Source organism: Megascapheus bottae, chromosome 5 (genome assembly GCF_031878675.1).
Source record: "Megascapheus bottae isolate mThoBot1 chromosome 5, mThoBot2.hap1, whole genome shotgun sequence".
Taxonomy (NCBI): Eukaryota; Metazoa; Chordata; class Mammalia; order Rodentia; family Geomyidae; genus Megascapheus; species Megascapheus bottae.
This window is the reverse complement of record NC_143513.1, coordinates 73,981,353-73,996,696: the sequence shown is the minus strand read 5'-3', so window position 1 is coordinate 73,996,696 and position 15,344 is coordinate 73,981,353. Positions and strand designations below refer to the sequence as shown.

General features: G+C 36.6%; 1 protein-coding gene across 3 annotated transcripts in view; it reads left to right on the top strand.

The window, feature by feature from the left end:
• Positions 1-15,344, top strand: part of Dgki (diacylglycerol kinase iota) — a 402,899-nt gene that overhangs the window by 253,910 nt on the left and 133,645 nt on the right. For all 3 annotated transcript variants that reach the window (XM_090333372.1, XM_090333371.1, XM_090333370.1), the window contains one exon: positions 12,662-12,861. In XM_090333372.1, coding sequence (XP_090189498.1) covers positions 12,662-12,861 — 200 coding nt within the window. The remainder of the gene's footprint in view (positions 1-12,661; positions 12,862-15,344) is intronic.

The following is a 15,344-nucleotide window of genomic DNA, read 5'->3' as shown; positions in this document are numbered from 1 at the left end:
AAATAGAAAGCTCACAAGAGTGAGAGAAGATCTTCACTAGCCATAAAACAGACAAGGGCCTCATATCTAAAATATATCTACAGCTCAAAAAATTGCATCTCTCATAAACAAATCCTCAAAGAAACAGCCATCCCATTAAAAGGTAGGCTAAGGACTTAAAGAGTGGCTTCTCTGAAGAAGAAATAAGAATGGCTTATAGACACATGAAAAAATGCTCAACATGTCTGGACATAAAAGAAATGCAAATCAAAACAACATTGAGATTCCACATCACTCCAGTTAGAATGACCGTTATCAAGAAATCTAATAACAGCAGATGCTGGTGGGTAAAGTATTACACTGTTGGTAGTGTAAATTTGTTCAACCAGAATGGAAGGCAGTATGGCAATTCCTCAAAAGACTAAACATAGAGCTACCTTATGACCTAGAAATCCCACTCCTTGGTATTTACTACCCAAATGTCCAGAAACAAGGACATATTAAAGTTACTACTAGCACAATGATGCTCATTGAAGCATTATTTACCATAACTAAGATATGGAACCAACCCGATGCCCCTCAGTAGATGAATGGATCAAGAAGATGTGGTATTTATACACAATGGAGTTCTATGCTGCCATAAAAAAATGACATTGCCTGATTCGTAGAAGACTATGAAAAGGTCATATTAGGTGAAGCAAGCCAGACCCAAAGGAACATAGGCTGCATGGTTTCCCTCATCTGTAATAATTAGTACACATCTAGGATTCTTCTAGAAAAGGATCACAGTAGCTCAAAAGCTATGTACTTATGGTCACACAGCATGAGACTAAACAAAATGAACTCTAGTATATGGAAAAAAAGAGGTTTATCTTTGTGATTGTTGTTCTCAATGTGCTATGTGCAGTTATTTCTCTTTTTTTCCCTTATGGTTAATCTCATGTGGTTATTGTATCTGATTTTGTTACCTTGTGTATTGTATACATTCATTCATTTATTTGAAATAGGGAAGGGGAGGGGGGAAAACAAGATGATTGGGAGGGGATAAAGGTAGGAAAAGGGGGACAAAACCATGAGAAGGGGTATCAATATTCAAGAAGTAATGCACTCACTACCTGATGTATATAACTGTATCCCCTCTATACATTATCCCAAAAATAAAATTTTAAAAAATGATGAATGCATTACACAATGTAGAAAATATAAGAGCCTATTACAAAAGAAATCAATGCCGTTCTGTATATTTTAAGTCTGAAATCTCAGTAAGACATCTAAGGAAACCTGAAAATGTACATTTGAGATGTATGTTAGAACACAGCTTTTTAGATGGACGTTTTCATCTCTCGTCTTCTATCATTAATGGAGAACAGGAAGAAATACTAGCAGGTAGGATTTTGCTAAGAGCAAATGGGCTATTTAAATTATGCCAATGATATTTTTCTTTCTATATCAATACATGACATATACACAAACTAGCATCCAATGGGTGATGGCATCTCCCAATGTCAGGTCTCTAGAATGTTTGCAACGTAGAACATGTTATCTTACAAGCTGGGCAGAAGCGATGCAGAGTTGTAATTCTTGCTACATGGCAGGCATAGCTGGGAGGAAGATTTCACCTAGTTGAAGCTGACCTAGATCCTACCTGAGAAAGAAATGAAGCCAGAGGGCTGAGAATGTGGCTCACCTGGCAGAACAGCGCTTAGCACGCACAAAGGCCTGAATTCAACCCCAGTACCTCCACCAACAAAAACCATCCTATCACAGAAAGCTGGAATCACATGTAGTTTAAGCTGTATGGATGGATGGTCTTGAGCATCCTGTGCTCTAAGTAGTGCTGGCATCTATTTCCCTATTTCCTTACATAGTTAACCTTATTACTAACATAGCAGTATGGCCCTGTATTTTTCCCATTCAAAAATTATGTTTAGTTCTACAATTTTTTCCTCCTCCTCCTCCTCCTCCTCCTCCTCCTCCTCCTCCTCCTCCTCCTCCTCCTCCTCCTTCAACTCTGGACCTGGGCACTGTCCCTGAGCTCTTCAGCTCAAAGCTAGTATTCTATCACTTTGAGCCACAGCACAACTTCTGTTTTTTTTTTGTTTGTTTGTTTTGTTTTTTCTGGTGGTTAATTGGAGATAAGAGTCCAGTGGACTTCCTTTCCCAGGATGGCTTTGAACTGTGATTCGCACATCTCAGCCTCTTAGTAGCAAGGATTACAGGCGTAAGCTACCAGTGCTGGGCTAGTTCTACAATTTTCTATAACATTTCTAAGAAGGTAAATTACATGAAATCCAAGCATCCATTTAAAAGGATAATTTAAACAGAAAAATGCTCTTATCTAAGTATATGGCTGTATTTATTGAGTTTAAAAATAGTTTCCGTGTAATTCAAAAATATAAATGGTAATCAAGCTTCTTAGCAACAAATTATTTTTCTTGAAAACTGACATATCAGAAGTAATTAAGGACTGTATACTTTCAAGATCATGAAATCAACTAATAATTTTTTTACATGGCATACAATTTAAGTAAAATTCAAACACAAACAAAATTAGAGAGGCTGAGGAATAGAACTTGTAAATAGAATTATTGGAATAAGAAAAAAGGGAATTTCTTTTAGATTTTTTTATCATGTAATTTCAAACTTCAAAGCAAAAGTCTTCAATTCATTATATTGATTGAAATGCATTCCTACTAATTAAAATGATTCTTTACTAGGCCCTGGGTGCCTCGATTGCTTTTTAAGATTTTCCACAGGCTGTAATCAGGCATTGTAATTTGTATTTATTTCTGAACAATTTTCAGCCATTATAGTTGTGAAAGGTTCTTTCATGTTGAGTCTGTTTCTAAGTAATTTAGAACTTTTCAAGACAGTTCAAAGCATTATTCAGATGGAGGAAATGGAAGCCTAAATTGCCATTCAGCATGACATCTAAGGATTCTAGTCTCATAAACTTTAAAGAAAGCACATCCATCTTTTTGTTAATTGAAATTAGGATGTGTGAGTTCTCTTGCATTTATGAATTAGAAAAGCAAAAGGCCATTCAGAGAGGAAAAAAAATTCCTTGGAGCAATTCCCATGGTTGAGCTCCTGGGTTATATATAAAAATGTAATGCTAAATGTTTAGTTACTCTGATAACACATGGAAATTGAAGAACTAAGATAAAAATATTGTATAGAATCACATGACTCATAAATTCTGATAATATTATGGAATGATTATTTTCAGTAGCTTAATTTTATGTCTTAAAACATATATAAATCATATTATCATAACTAAAACCTGTACTACAAATGGCCACTAACCCTTTCCTTGTATGAGCACATCCCAAATTATATAATAATTTTTCCTTTATGAAACTTCTAGGTTTCTGATGTTGGTGTTATAAATATGCTATAATTAATATAATTGCTTATAAACCTCTATGCACATTGCAAATTATTTTCCTATGACAGTTCCCCAGGAAAGAAATTAGTGGTTCAATAACATATTTTAAAGCCTATTAATAAAAATCATAAAACTTTTCCAGATATTTTATACTGTTTACTTACCCCAAAGTAATTTACAGAATGCCTGAGTGAAAACTAACTTAAATTTTCAGCATGCAGATGTTAAGCATGTATTAATAGACAGAGAAGAATGCATAAAGTAGTTATATATGTCTTATAAACTTATTAAAATCCCTAGAACAGATAATTATATCTTGCTAAATGATAAATCTATTTTTATTATCATATCTAAATGTCTCAAAATAATTTAGGTTTGGGGCTGGGAGTGGTAGAGTGCACGAAGCATGCATGAACACCTGGGTTTGATTCTTGGAACCACATACATAGAAAAAAAAAAGCTGGAAGTGGCGCTGTGGCTCAGGTGGTAGAGTTCTACCTTTGAGAAAGCACAAGAACAGTTTCAGGCCCTGAGTTTAAGGCCTAGGACTGGCAAAAATAAATAAATAAATAAATAAGTAAGTAAGTAAGTAAGTAAATAAATAAATAAATAAATAAGCTAGGATTCGCATAAGCTAATACATCGAGTAAACAGAAGATACATTCTTGGAAGAGTTAACTTTTTTCTTTTCTTTTTTTTGCTAGTCCTGGGTCTTGAACTCAAGGCCTAGGCACTGTCTCTGAACTTCTTTTACTCACATTTAGCATCCTACCATTTGAGCTTCTGGCCTGTTCTGTTTATGTGGTACTGAGAAATCAAACCCAGGGCTTCATTCATGCTAGGCAAGCACTCTACCATTAAACCACATTTCCAGCCCACAGTTAATATTTTTTGAAGACTCATTTACTGCAAATGCATTGTTAGTGTGTGCTTTTTCATGTATGTGTTCTTAAATTTTCTCTTGATGCCATACTTTTTAGACATTTTCATGAATATCTGTCTTGTAAAGTAGGCTTAGTTTGTCTTGGAAATTTTTGTGTAATTCTTGGGAATTCTGATTATTCTATGTTTGAGAAGATGTCCATTTATCCTTTCTTCTTGAAACTCTCTGGTTCTGGCTTTTATATGTAAGTGATTCGTATCAGAATAATTTTTTTTTGCCAGTCCTGGGCTTGAGCTCAGGGCCTGAACACTGTCCTTGGATGTTCTCAAGGCTAGAGCTCTACCACTTGAGCCTCAGCACCACTTCCAGCTTTTTTTGTATGTATGTGGTACCGAGGAATTGAACCCAGGTCTTCTTGCACGCTAGGCAAGCACTCTACCACTAGGCCAAACTCCCGGCCCTGTATCAGTATAATTTTATGCATTGTTTTAAGACAGTTTTCCATTCACTTTAAACATTTTAGCAAGGATTTATTCTTGGTGTTACAGTGTAAAACTAGAGAAATAGAAAAAGAGAAACATTGTTCCTTATGTAAGAAATGGGAGTTAAAGACCCCAAATGATGTTTCTTTAAATAAATATATATATGCATATATATATTATTATGTGTGTGTGTGTGTGTGTGTGTGTGTGTGTGTGTACGTGTACCAGGCTTGAATTTTCTGTCTTGTGCTTTTTTGACCATAGCTTAAACTTTACATATATATATATATATAGTAATTAATAGAAGGGTTACATTATATTCACCAGATGGAAGGTGTGTTACTTCACAAACCTTGATAACTTTTCTCATGTCTTAGTCCCCATTTCTCTACCCCTGCCCCCATCTTATGTTCCCCCTTCCCTATCCTACTTCAAATAAACAAATAAACATATATACAGTATGCCAGATAACAAGGTAAGATACTATAACAATATGAGAATAACTAAGAGACAACAAAAGAAATGAGAAATAACATAGTACATTAAGAACAATCTCACATTATATGGCTTCTGTTTCCATAACTTGGAGGTCCTTCCATTTAGCCTCACCCTATATGGCCTTATGTATCTAGTTAAACTTTACTTCTTGAGTCACTCCTCCAGTGTGGCAATTTTTTTTTCTGTTATCACCTGCCTCTGCTCTTCCTTGGCTTGTTCTGAGTTCATGGCCAGTCTGACAGACAATGTTCTGATTGTTCTAACTTCGTAGTAGGTCTTCAGTCTGACAATATAAATCATTCCACATTGTCTTCTGTGAGTGTTATTATTCTTCTAAGGTCTTCTTCATTTTCCTATTAGCTTTAAAATGTTTATCAATATCTACCAAAATTTCTCAGAGTTTGAATAGGGACTGTACTGACTATGCAAATAAACTATGGGAGAATTCAGATATTAATAGCAAAACTGAATAGTTTATTCTAGGAGCAGGGTATATTTTCCATTTATTTAGGTATTATTCATGTTTAATTTCTCTCATTCATATTTGTTACTTTATTACAGTTTCCATATTCTTTTCACACCCTTTTCTCCCACATCTTTTGTTAAATTGGTTCTCAAGAATGAAATGATTTAATGCTGTTTTAATTATTACTGGTATTTAGAAACAATGTGTATTTGTGTTATGACTTGCCTAAATTCACTTTAGTTATAGTAGCTTTTTGTAAATTTCTGAAGTTTTCTTACATACAGTGTCATGTTGTTTATGGGTAAAGAGAGTTTTGCTAGTTTTTTTGTGGTCATTATTTTTCTTTCTCTCTCCTTCCTTCCTTCCTTCCTTCCTTCCTTCCTTCCTTCCTTCCTTCCTTCCTTCCTTCCTTCCTTCCTTCCTTGCCCCTCTCCCTCCCTTTCTCCCTATAGTTCTTTTTTTACTCAAGGCTACTGCTCTACCAGTTGAACCACAGTGCCACTTTCAACATGTTTTGTGATTAATGGAGATAAGAATCTCTCAGACATTTTTGCCCAGGCTGGCTTTGAACCATAATCCTCAGATCTCTCAGCCTCCTGAGTAGCTAGGATTACAGGCATGAGCCACCAGCACCCAGCTTTCTTACCTATTAAACTGGCAAGTGCTTTCAATAAGATGCTGAACAAGAATCTCCCTGAATCTGAACCAAGATAAGAATAAACATATTATCATTATTGAGTCTGAGAGATATGATATATTTATCTGGCATAATATGTTTTACAAATGTACTTCTTCTCCTTAAAGAATTTTTACTCCTAGTTCCTCAAGAACTTTTGAACACAAATGAGTGTTGTATTGAATCAAATTCTTTTTAAAATCTACACAAGCGACACACAGTTTTTTGCTGTTGTTTTTTTTTTTTGCTGTACTTTGCTTACATCATAAAATTTATTCACTTAACAAGTTTTATGCTGCTGAGCGTTGGTGGCTTATGTCTGCTACTCAAGAGGCTGAGATCTCAGAATATCCATTTGGGAACCTCACTGGCTGACAATCTGAGGGACTCGTAGCTCTGACTAACCAGCAGAACAAAACAGTAGTGGAAGCACAACTCAAGTGATAGAGCACCAGCCTTGAGCAAAAAGAAAAACAAAAACAAAAAAGCAAGTAAGAGCTTGAGGCCCTGAGTTCAAGTCCACACACACACACACACACACACACACACACACACACAAATGTATACCTCATTGAAATTTTTTAAAAGAGCACTTCTTGTGATGTGTTTTTAATTCCTATGTTCTATTTAGTAATATTTTCTTAAGTATTTTAGTTATAATTATGAAAAATACTGGTTAATAATTTCTGTTAATATCATAGTTGAACTTGCAAGCTGCTCTGCTGCTCCCATAAATGGAGACAATAATTTGTATTCTGTTCTATTTTCTGAAACATTTTATGCATTGACTCCTAGCTACTTTTGAGGCTACTAGCAAAAAGGTTTTGGCTTAAGACCGGTTAGAGCAGAACAATTCATGAGACCTTTATTTAAAAAAATCACCAGCAAATGTAAGGTGATAGAACCACCAACAGAGCAAATGTGATGTCCTGAGTTCAAACTCCAGGACTTCCATAAAAAAGAATTTAGAATACTAGTATTGTTTTTTCTAACATATTCCATAAGACTTCCTAACAAATCATTTGACTTTCAATTTTCTTTGTGACAATAGATACAGATTTTTTTTCAGATTTTTAATTTATTGTTGGGTTTTTATTCTCTTAAGTTTGGAAGGAAATATAACATTTCGTTATTCTTTCACTGTCTACAAACAGCCCCCCTTCCATTTCTGAGATAGGTTATTCACTAGCCATGTTTTGTCTTAATTCTGTTTTACTTTCTTAATTTGTGTTCTTCATTTCCATGTGTCTTACTTTTACATGCAATATGTAACCTCTAAAATAGCATGTTATTGTTTTGATTGATTTTTTGGTTTATCTTGTTTTCTTTTAAAGAAATTAAAATATGAGAGAAAAATCTATAGTCATTGTCTTTGCATTCACCATTTCCAGAATTCTTTGTTCCTTCTGTCAGATCAAGTTTCTGTGTGGTATCACTTTGCTTGGTTTTGTAGGATTGCCTTATGGTATTTCTTATAACAAAGGTCTACTTGCAACAAATTAGTTTCAGTTTTATTCTGCAGAAAAAAATTTCTTTCACACAGAGTTCTTGAATGCCATTTTCAGAGATAACAAAATTCTGAGTTGATGAGTTAGTTCTTTGCTCAGCAATTTGACGCTATTTCATTGTCTTCTAGCCTCCGTAATTTGTGAAGAAAATCAAGTATTATTTTGCATCAGTATTCTCCTGGATATATTGCGCCTTTTCCTTCTCTGCTTTTGAAACCGTTTTTTTTTTTTAAACTTTACCGTTAATGCTTTTATGGTTATCGTACGTTCCCAAGTCTTCTGTGAAAGAATGGCAGAGACTGGCCAAGAACAACACATATGTGTTGTTTTTCATCTGTGAGCACAGAAATCTGAAGTGAACAGACCAAATTCGGATCCTTCTCCAGATTCTATGGGGAAGTCTGTTTCCTTGTCTTTTCCAGCTTCCACAGACTGGCGATATTCTGTGACACTCTAACCTGTGTCTTGTCACATCATCATCTTCTCTTTGACCCTGTTGCCTCTCAGTTTCCTAGTCAAGGGGCTCTGTGATTGCCTTGGGTGCCTTCAATTATCCTGGTTGACTTTCCTATTTCCATACCTTATTTTATTCACTCCTTAAAAATGTGCTTTTGCTTTGTATAATTTTTATGCATTCTGAGAATTAGAATGGGAGCATCTGTTTGGTTTCTTTGTATTTAGCCTGCTTTAGATTAATTGATATTGAATTTGAACATTAATTTTCTTTTGAACAAATTTGGGATTTTTTTTGCCAGTCCCTGGGCTTGAACTCAGGACCTGGGCACTGTCCTTGGACACTTTTTGCTCAAGGCTAGTGCTCTGTCACTTGAGTCACAGCACCACTTCTCTCTTTTTCTGTGTATGTAGTACCGAGGAATTGAACCCAGGGCTTCATGCATGCTAGGTGAGTGCACTCTACCACTAGGCTACACTTCGGGCCCAAATTTGGGATATTTTTGTCCATGTCTTGTCTACTCTTTTATCAACTGCATTCCCGTGTATTCAATTACATCTATTTAAAGCATTTCAGTGATCACTTACCATTGTCTCATAGGCCATGGAATAAAATAAAATATTTCTTTCTCTTTTTTTGACATGGTAATTTCTTTCGATCTGCTTTCATCCTCCATGACCTGTGTTTTCTGCTATGTCCAATTTGCTCTTAAGTCCATCCTGTGATCATTTCATTTCCCCTCATTATTGATCATATCTTCTTTCATGTCTAGTCCCATTGCTTATGAGCTGATTAGATGAATTAGAGTGCAATGTAGGTTATATTTTATGGTTAGCCCATATGTGCTGTTCTAGCATTACATATTCTTCAGTTCTCCACTTCTTTGACAAGATAAAAAATGCCTACTATAAGGGATAAAATTGCTCCTAGGCTAGCTTTCATAACTAATAGGTTATGTTTCTCCTCAGATTTACAGTTCTTAGCCCATTACTCTAGGATACATTATTAATTCTCTACTATTCTAACTGTGAAGATACTGTAGAGGAATGATTATTTAAATAGCTTTAAAGCAGAGATCTCCCCTGCCTTTCTCCATTAAATCCTAGGCTAATGGTGAACCACTTACTATGAAATCGAATCTGCCCTCTTTTTTTCTCCTATTCCTCTTGAGTTGTAATGAATTTGTCACATTGATAGGAGCTAGAGATCTCTATTGAACAAAGATGGCAAAGATGCATACATACAGGTAATCTCAGTGAGAAGAGCTGTTTCTGTTTCTGTACATGTTCAGTTCTTGATAATGTTAAAAAGCACATGTGAGATTATTCAATAGTTGTTCAGATTTATCTGTACAATGTTTAGAAGGTCCTTCTTTTTTCATTTTAGTGCTATTATTTGCTACTATTTTATTATGATCATTAAGTAGTTGTAAAAGAGTTTTCAGTTCAAAAGTCAGTTTATGAGTAACGTATCTTGATGGATAGCACCCCTTTCCTCCTCTCCCCCCATCTTTCCTAACTCAAGCCACGTGGCTCCATTTTCACATATGTACATTGCATTTCATAACTGTATTCTCTCGCTCTTCTTCTCTCCATTTATCTGCTCCCTACCCTATCCCTTCCTCTTTTATCCCTTCCACTTGACTGTACACCATGTCTGGATATTGTTACCGTGACTGCTATAGTTCAGAAAGGTGATCTACATGGGATGAAGTTGTGTTTCAGAGCCAGAAGTTGTAGGATTATAGGTACAACCTAGAATCGGAATATAAAAGAGATCACAGCCACATATGAAAATCACTTTATGTGTAAAGAAACTGAATCTGTGGAACTATTTTTGCTACAAATATTGACTCATATGGGCAATGATTGAGTAGTTGTACCCATAGTTATTAGAGCACCTGCATATTTATCATAGTGGAAGTTTAATTATGTCCATGTCTAGATCTTAATTTCGATAAAATGGGAAAAGAAAACCAGTAAGTCTTAAGGACATAGCTTCATGACAATAAAAGAGCTCACAAAAACTCGTGAAGTCAAGTATGAATTAGCCGATCATGTGCCAATACCAATTATTCATGTAATATTTCTCCTCTCGGTAACTAGCATAGTACACCAGAAAGAAAAAATGCTGCATGAAGTCATTTTATGGAGGGTCTTTAATCCAGGAAGTTTGTTATAGGATGTTAGAAGACTAGAAATAGAACTGCCATTAGATTCAGAGCTCATCATCATCAACTGCAGAAATTCCCTGTTACTTCTAGTGCTAGAAAGAGAAAGCAGTCCAAGCTACAAGACAGAGCTGGAGACTTCGACTTGACCACCCTCAGATGCTCGTTGATCAGCTGGCTCTCAGGGTTGTGAGGAAGGAGCTAGAGTTCTGGAGAAGAGAATCTCCCCACAAGAAGTGTAGCCGCTGCTGGGTCTGCATGTGTGAGCTGGAATATGGAGACAGAAGGTGTCTGGGAAGGGCCCTCTCCCCTGCCAGTGGGAAATGACAGCACACAGTAGAACTGGTCATGGCTGGATACATGCTGGGGAAAAAAAAGAGTGTTCTATGCTGTGACAAAGTATGATCACCAGTTTATGAAGAAAGACTATTTATTTTAGCAAACTATTTAGAAGGTTTTAGTTCCTTTTGATGTTGGATATTCCATTTGGGTCTGTGCAAATGGGATCACAGTTTGAGGTCAGCCTGAGTGGGGAAGAAAAAAAACAACAATTCAAGAGATCTCAATTGGTACCAAGGTATATTGATACAAAACTGTTATTCCAGCGATTTGAGATATTGTGGTCGGGAGGATTGTGGGTCTGGGACCTCCATGGTATAAAAATCTTTGAGACTCAATGTCAGTGGAAAAAGTTGTAGGTGGCCCAACTGTCCTTTTAGCACTGGTAGGAAGTTTAAATACAATCTTGTTCCAACACACAAAAAAACGCTGGAAGAGTGGCTTAGTGGTAGAGTGCCTGCCTAATAATAAGCATGAGGCCCTTAGTTTCTAACCCACCATTATCAAAAAGGAAAAACAAGAAAACAAAAGGATTTTATATAGGGGATTGTAAATGTTGTTTAGGCTGAGCTTTTCTTTTCTTGGTTTGCGCTTATCTGGTCTTGTTATTTCAGAAATAATAGAATCATATTTTCTAAAGAAACTTGTATAAACTAGACACTGTCTTTTGTTAAAAGTTAATGAAGGCTAACTTGAACATTTTGCCTGCTTGATATTGTCAGGGAGTGTGGATTTAGTGAAAGGAATAAATTTTGATGACTTTCAACTTTTAAAATAGTTTTGTACATTCGATTTTATATATGTTACTCCAAAATATACAAGTTTTTTTTTCAGAAAATTCTGTTATGTTGATTGTCCTCTATACTATCTTTCTGAACTTTTTGTTATTTCCCCAACTCTCTACGCTATAATTAGATATCACTCATGAAACATATTATTTTTGTTGTTGTTGAATCTTCTAAGGATTTTGTTAATCTTTAAAATAGATTTTAGTAGTGCTGATTATCTCTGTTGTTTATGAATGATGGGGTTTCAATTCAGTGTTTACATAATGCTTTACCATTTGAAACATATATCCAGCCCAGCCTTTTGCTGGATTCTCATGGACTTTTCTGCATGGTCTGATCTAAAACTTCTAGCCCCTGGATCTTAGCCTTCAGACTACAGGAGTGAGACTGACCCCACTCTCCTCTTAATTATTTTGTATGTCATTGACTTCTGGCTTTTGTTACTCTTATGCAAATTTGTTGATCTTAAAAGCAGAGTTTTAATATTGATTTCAGTATCCCTGTTGTAGGTACAAGAGGTAAATCGAATCTAGCTCTTACAATATTTGACTTGATCTTCAAAATGACTTTACTTTTCAGAATTATTTTAACTGACATAATTTTGTACTCACTTTTCTTATGCATGCTAGAAATAGCTATAGTAGTGTTAGGTGAAAAGGAAAAGCCCATCAGGCTTGGAAAATAGCCAAGGGAGGCCTGTAGATATAAGAATTGATATATCCAATTTATAAGTAGGTAAACTATGTGCTTTATATTCCTCCTGTTCTTTTTGTTGTGTTGACTATTTCAGGAGAGTAGATAACACAGAGGAAAACCTTTGTCTTTAACTACTACATGTGAATTCAACTTAACATATATCAATGGGAACTTATGCTAACGCTTGTCAAAAGCTTTGAATATCTAACGATTGGTTTGGGATTCCTAAGATAGAGATACTATAGATTTGGGGTGGTTACAAAGGCTCTTTGGTTTCTAGCTTCCTTCAACAACAGGGACTAACTCCTGGGTCCCCTCCAACTTGTTTCGACAGGCCGCCTTGCAAGTCGGGGGCCACGGAGAAAGGCTTCATCAGTGTCGAGAAGTGATGCTGTTGACGTACAAGTCCATTCCCATGCAGGTGGACGGGGAGCCCTGTAGGCTGGCGCCAGCTATGATTCGGATCTCCTTAAGGAATCAGGCGAACATGGTGCAAAAGAGCAAGAGGAGAACGTCTATGCCCTTACTCAATGAGTGAGTCCGAGCCTTGCCTACTGGGTTCACACAAAGGCCTGGGGGAGCAGATTTCAGAGCATGCGCATGATCTGGGGACCTCACTGTGCAAGGCAGGGGAGAAAAAGCCAAGGAAGGTCAGTTATTTTTTTGGTCTCTCTCATGGGAACTTCCTCCACCATGCATTTGTTTCTTTACATGTGGTGTAGAGTTGCTTGCCCTTCTTTTCAGAGATGTTTGTTGGATGTGAGATCAATGAGGCTTTTTTTAACTAACCACCTGGGTGTATACATCTGTATGGAGACTTGAGAAATATCAAGAGGGCTTCTAGGAAGGTATGCTGTGTCCAGAGGAAGTATTCTTTCGCTGTAGACCTTTCCTGAGTGTCTATTGGAGAAATGGAGATTCTGCAGTAGGAGGTTGGCTGAACTGGTCTGTGGCTCATGCCTGTTTGCATGTTGTCTTTTACTCATAGCCCCTTTCCAAGTCCTTCTCTTTTGGAATCCTTTGTCCTCAAGTGCTTCAAATCCATTTTGCCTTCCTGTCATTTGGATCCATTCTTCTACTAAATACTGGGCATCTTTCCAGGACTCTTTTTCTTTCTTTCTTTCTTTCTTTCTTTCTTTCTTCCTTTCTTTCTTTCTTTCTTTCTTTCTTTCTTTCTTTCTTTCTTTCTTTCTTTCTTTCTCTCTCTCTCTCTCTCTTTCTTTCTTTCTTTCTTTCTTTCTTTCTTTCGGTATTTTCATAAACTGATTTGAGGTAAGGCACTGAAAAAAGAACTTCAAATATGTATTTATTTGCTATCTCTCCATTTGGGAGATTTGATTGTCTCTCTGAGCTTGGAGACATGGCTAGAGAAAAGAATGGAATCTGAGTCATCTTTTTGAGGAGTTTCTGGGTCGTGTCCCTAAACCTAAAGCCATTGCCTTGGGTTATTCTCTGTCTCAGTGAAGGACTCTCAAAGGTGCTCCTCCTGTCTGTACTCAGTGATGCCACCGATTGTACTGAATGGCTGACTTCCTCCATCTGCAGAAGTTCCAAGAATAATCAGTGATGCAGGTGCCATAGCTTCTGTCACCTCTCTGTGGTGGCAGATGCGAAGGAACCATGTCAGATAGTACTCTCCATGTGTTTTAGTTTTGGCCTCTGCTTCTACATCTGAGGCTGGGGTGAGAGGCCCTTCTTTTCCTTCTCTTCCTGAGTCTGGATGCCCTGTTGGTTTCCAGAACTATTGCTGCGTCATATAGTTCTAGCTCTATTCATGTTTTGCAGCTAGCGAAACGCCTGGATCATCGCTGATGCTTTCCATCTGTGCTACCTCTTTCTTTTTCTAGGTTGAACAAGCAGTGGCAGGGTTTGTGTTTTACCAAGGTGGATTTCGTCAGCTGTGGGATTGGTTCAACAGATTCCTCAAGAAATGTTAGTCATGAACCATTGGTGTGACAGCAGTCAATGAACTAATAAATGAAGAGCTACTTCTTGAGTTGTACTGTAGTCTATGGGGTGGGGTCATTTGTAGATAGTCTACTAGGAACACATAATGAAGCCCCAGGTTTTGTGATCTATAAGCCAAGAGCCCCTGGTCTCATGCCATTCTTAGACATGACAGTATTTTATAGTATTTTTGTTTTCAACAGCTTGTGTTCAGTAAGCATTTATAGTAACTACATTGTTGAGAATTTACTTGAGCCACTCTAAAATAAATTTTAATAGGGTCTTTCTGGTTGCTATTCTCATGGCACCTTAGATATATAATATAATTTCTCTTTTCGTTTCCTTTTTTTTTTTTTTGGTTGGTCATGGGACTTGAACTATGGGCCTGGTATTGTCCCTGAGCAATTCAGCTCAAGACTACTGCCCTACCTCTTTTTTAATTTTCATTTTATTTTTTATTGTCTGGGTGATGTATAGAGGGGTTACAGTTACATTTGCCAGATAGTAGGTGCATTACTTCTCACATATTGATACCCCTTCCCCGCCTTGTCCCCATTTCCCTCCTCCCAACCCCTCCCAATCATCTTGTTTTCCTCCCTTCCCTTTCCTATTTCAAATAAACAAATAAGCATATATACAATATACCAGGTAACAAAATCAGATACAGTAACTATGAGATTAACCAAATGGAAACAAAAGAGAAGAGAAATAGCATAATACATTAAGAACAATAATCACACAAGATAAAGCTCTTGTTTCCATATCCTAGAGATCCTTTCATTTAGTCTCATCTTATATGACCTTATGTACCTAGGTTTTGCACTAGGAGTCTCCTCTGCTAGGAGAGTCCTAAATGTGTACTAATTATTACAAATGAAGGAAACCACTGAGCCTATGTTCCTTTGGGTCTGGCTTACTTTAGTTAATATAATTTTTTCCAAGTCTTTCCATTTTCTTACAAATGAAGTGATGTCATACTTTCTGATGGCTTCATAGAATTCTATTGTGTATAAGTACAACATCGTCTTGATCCAATCATTTGCGGAGACTAGCCTACCTCTTAAGCCACA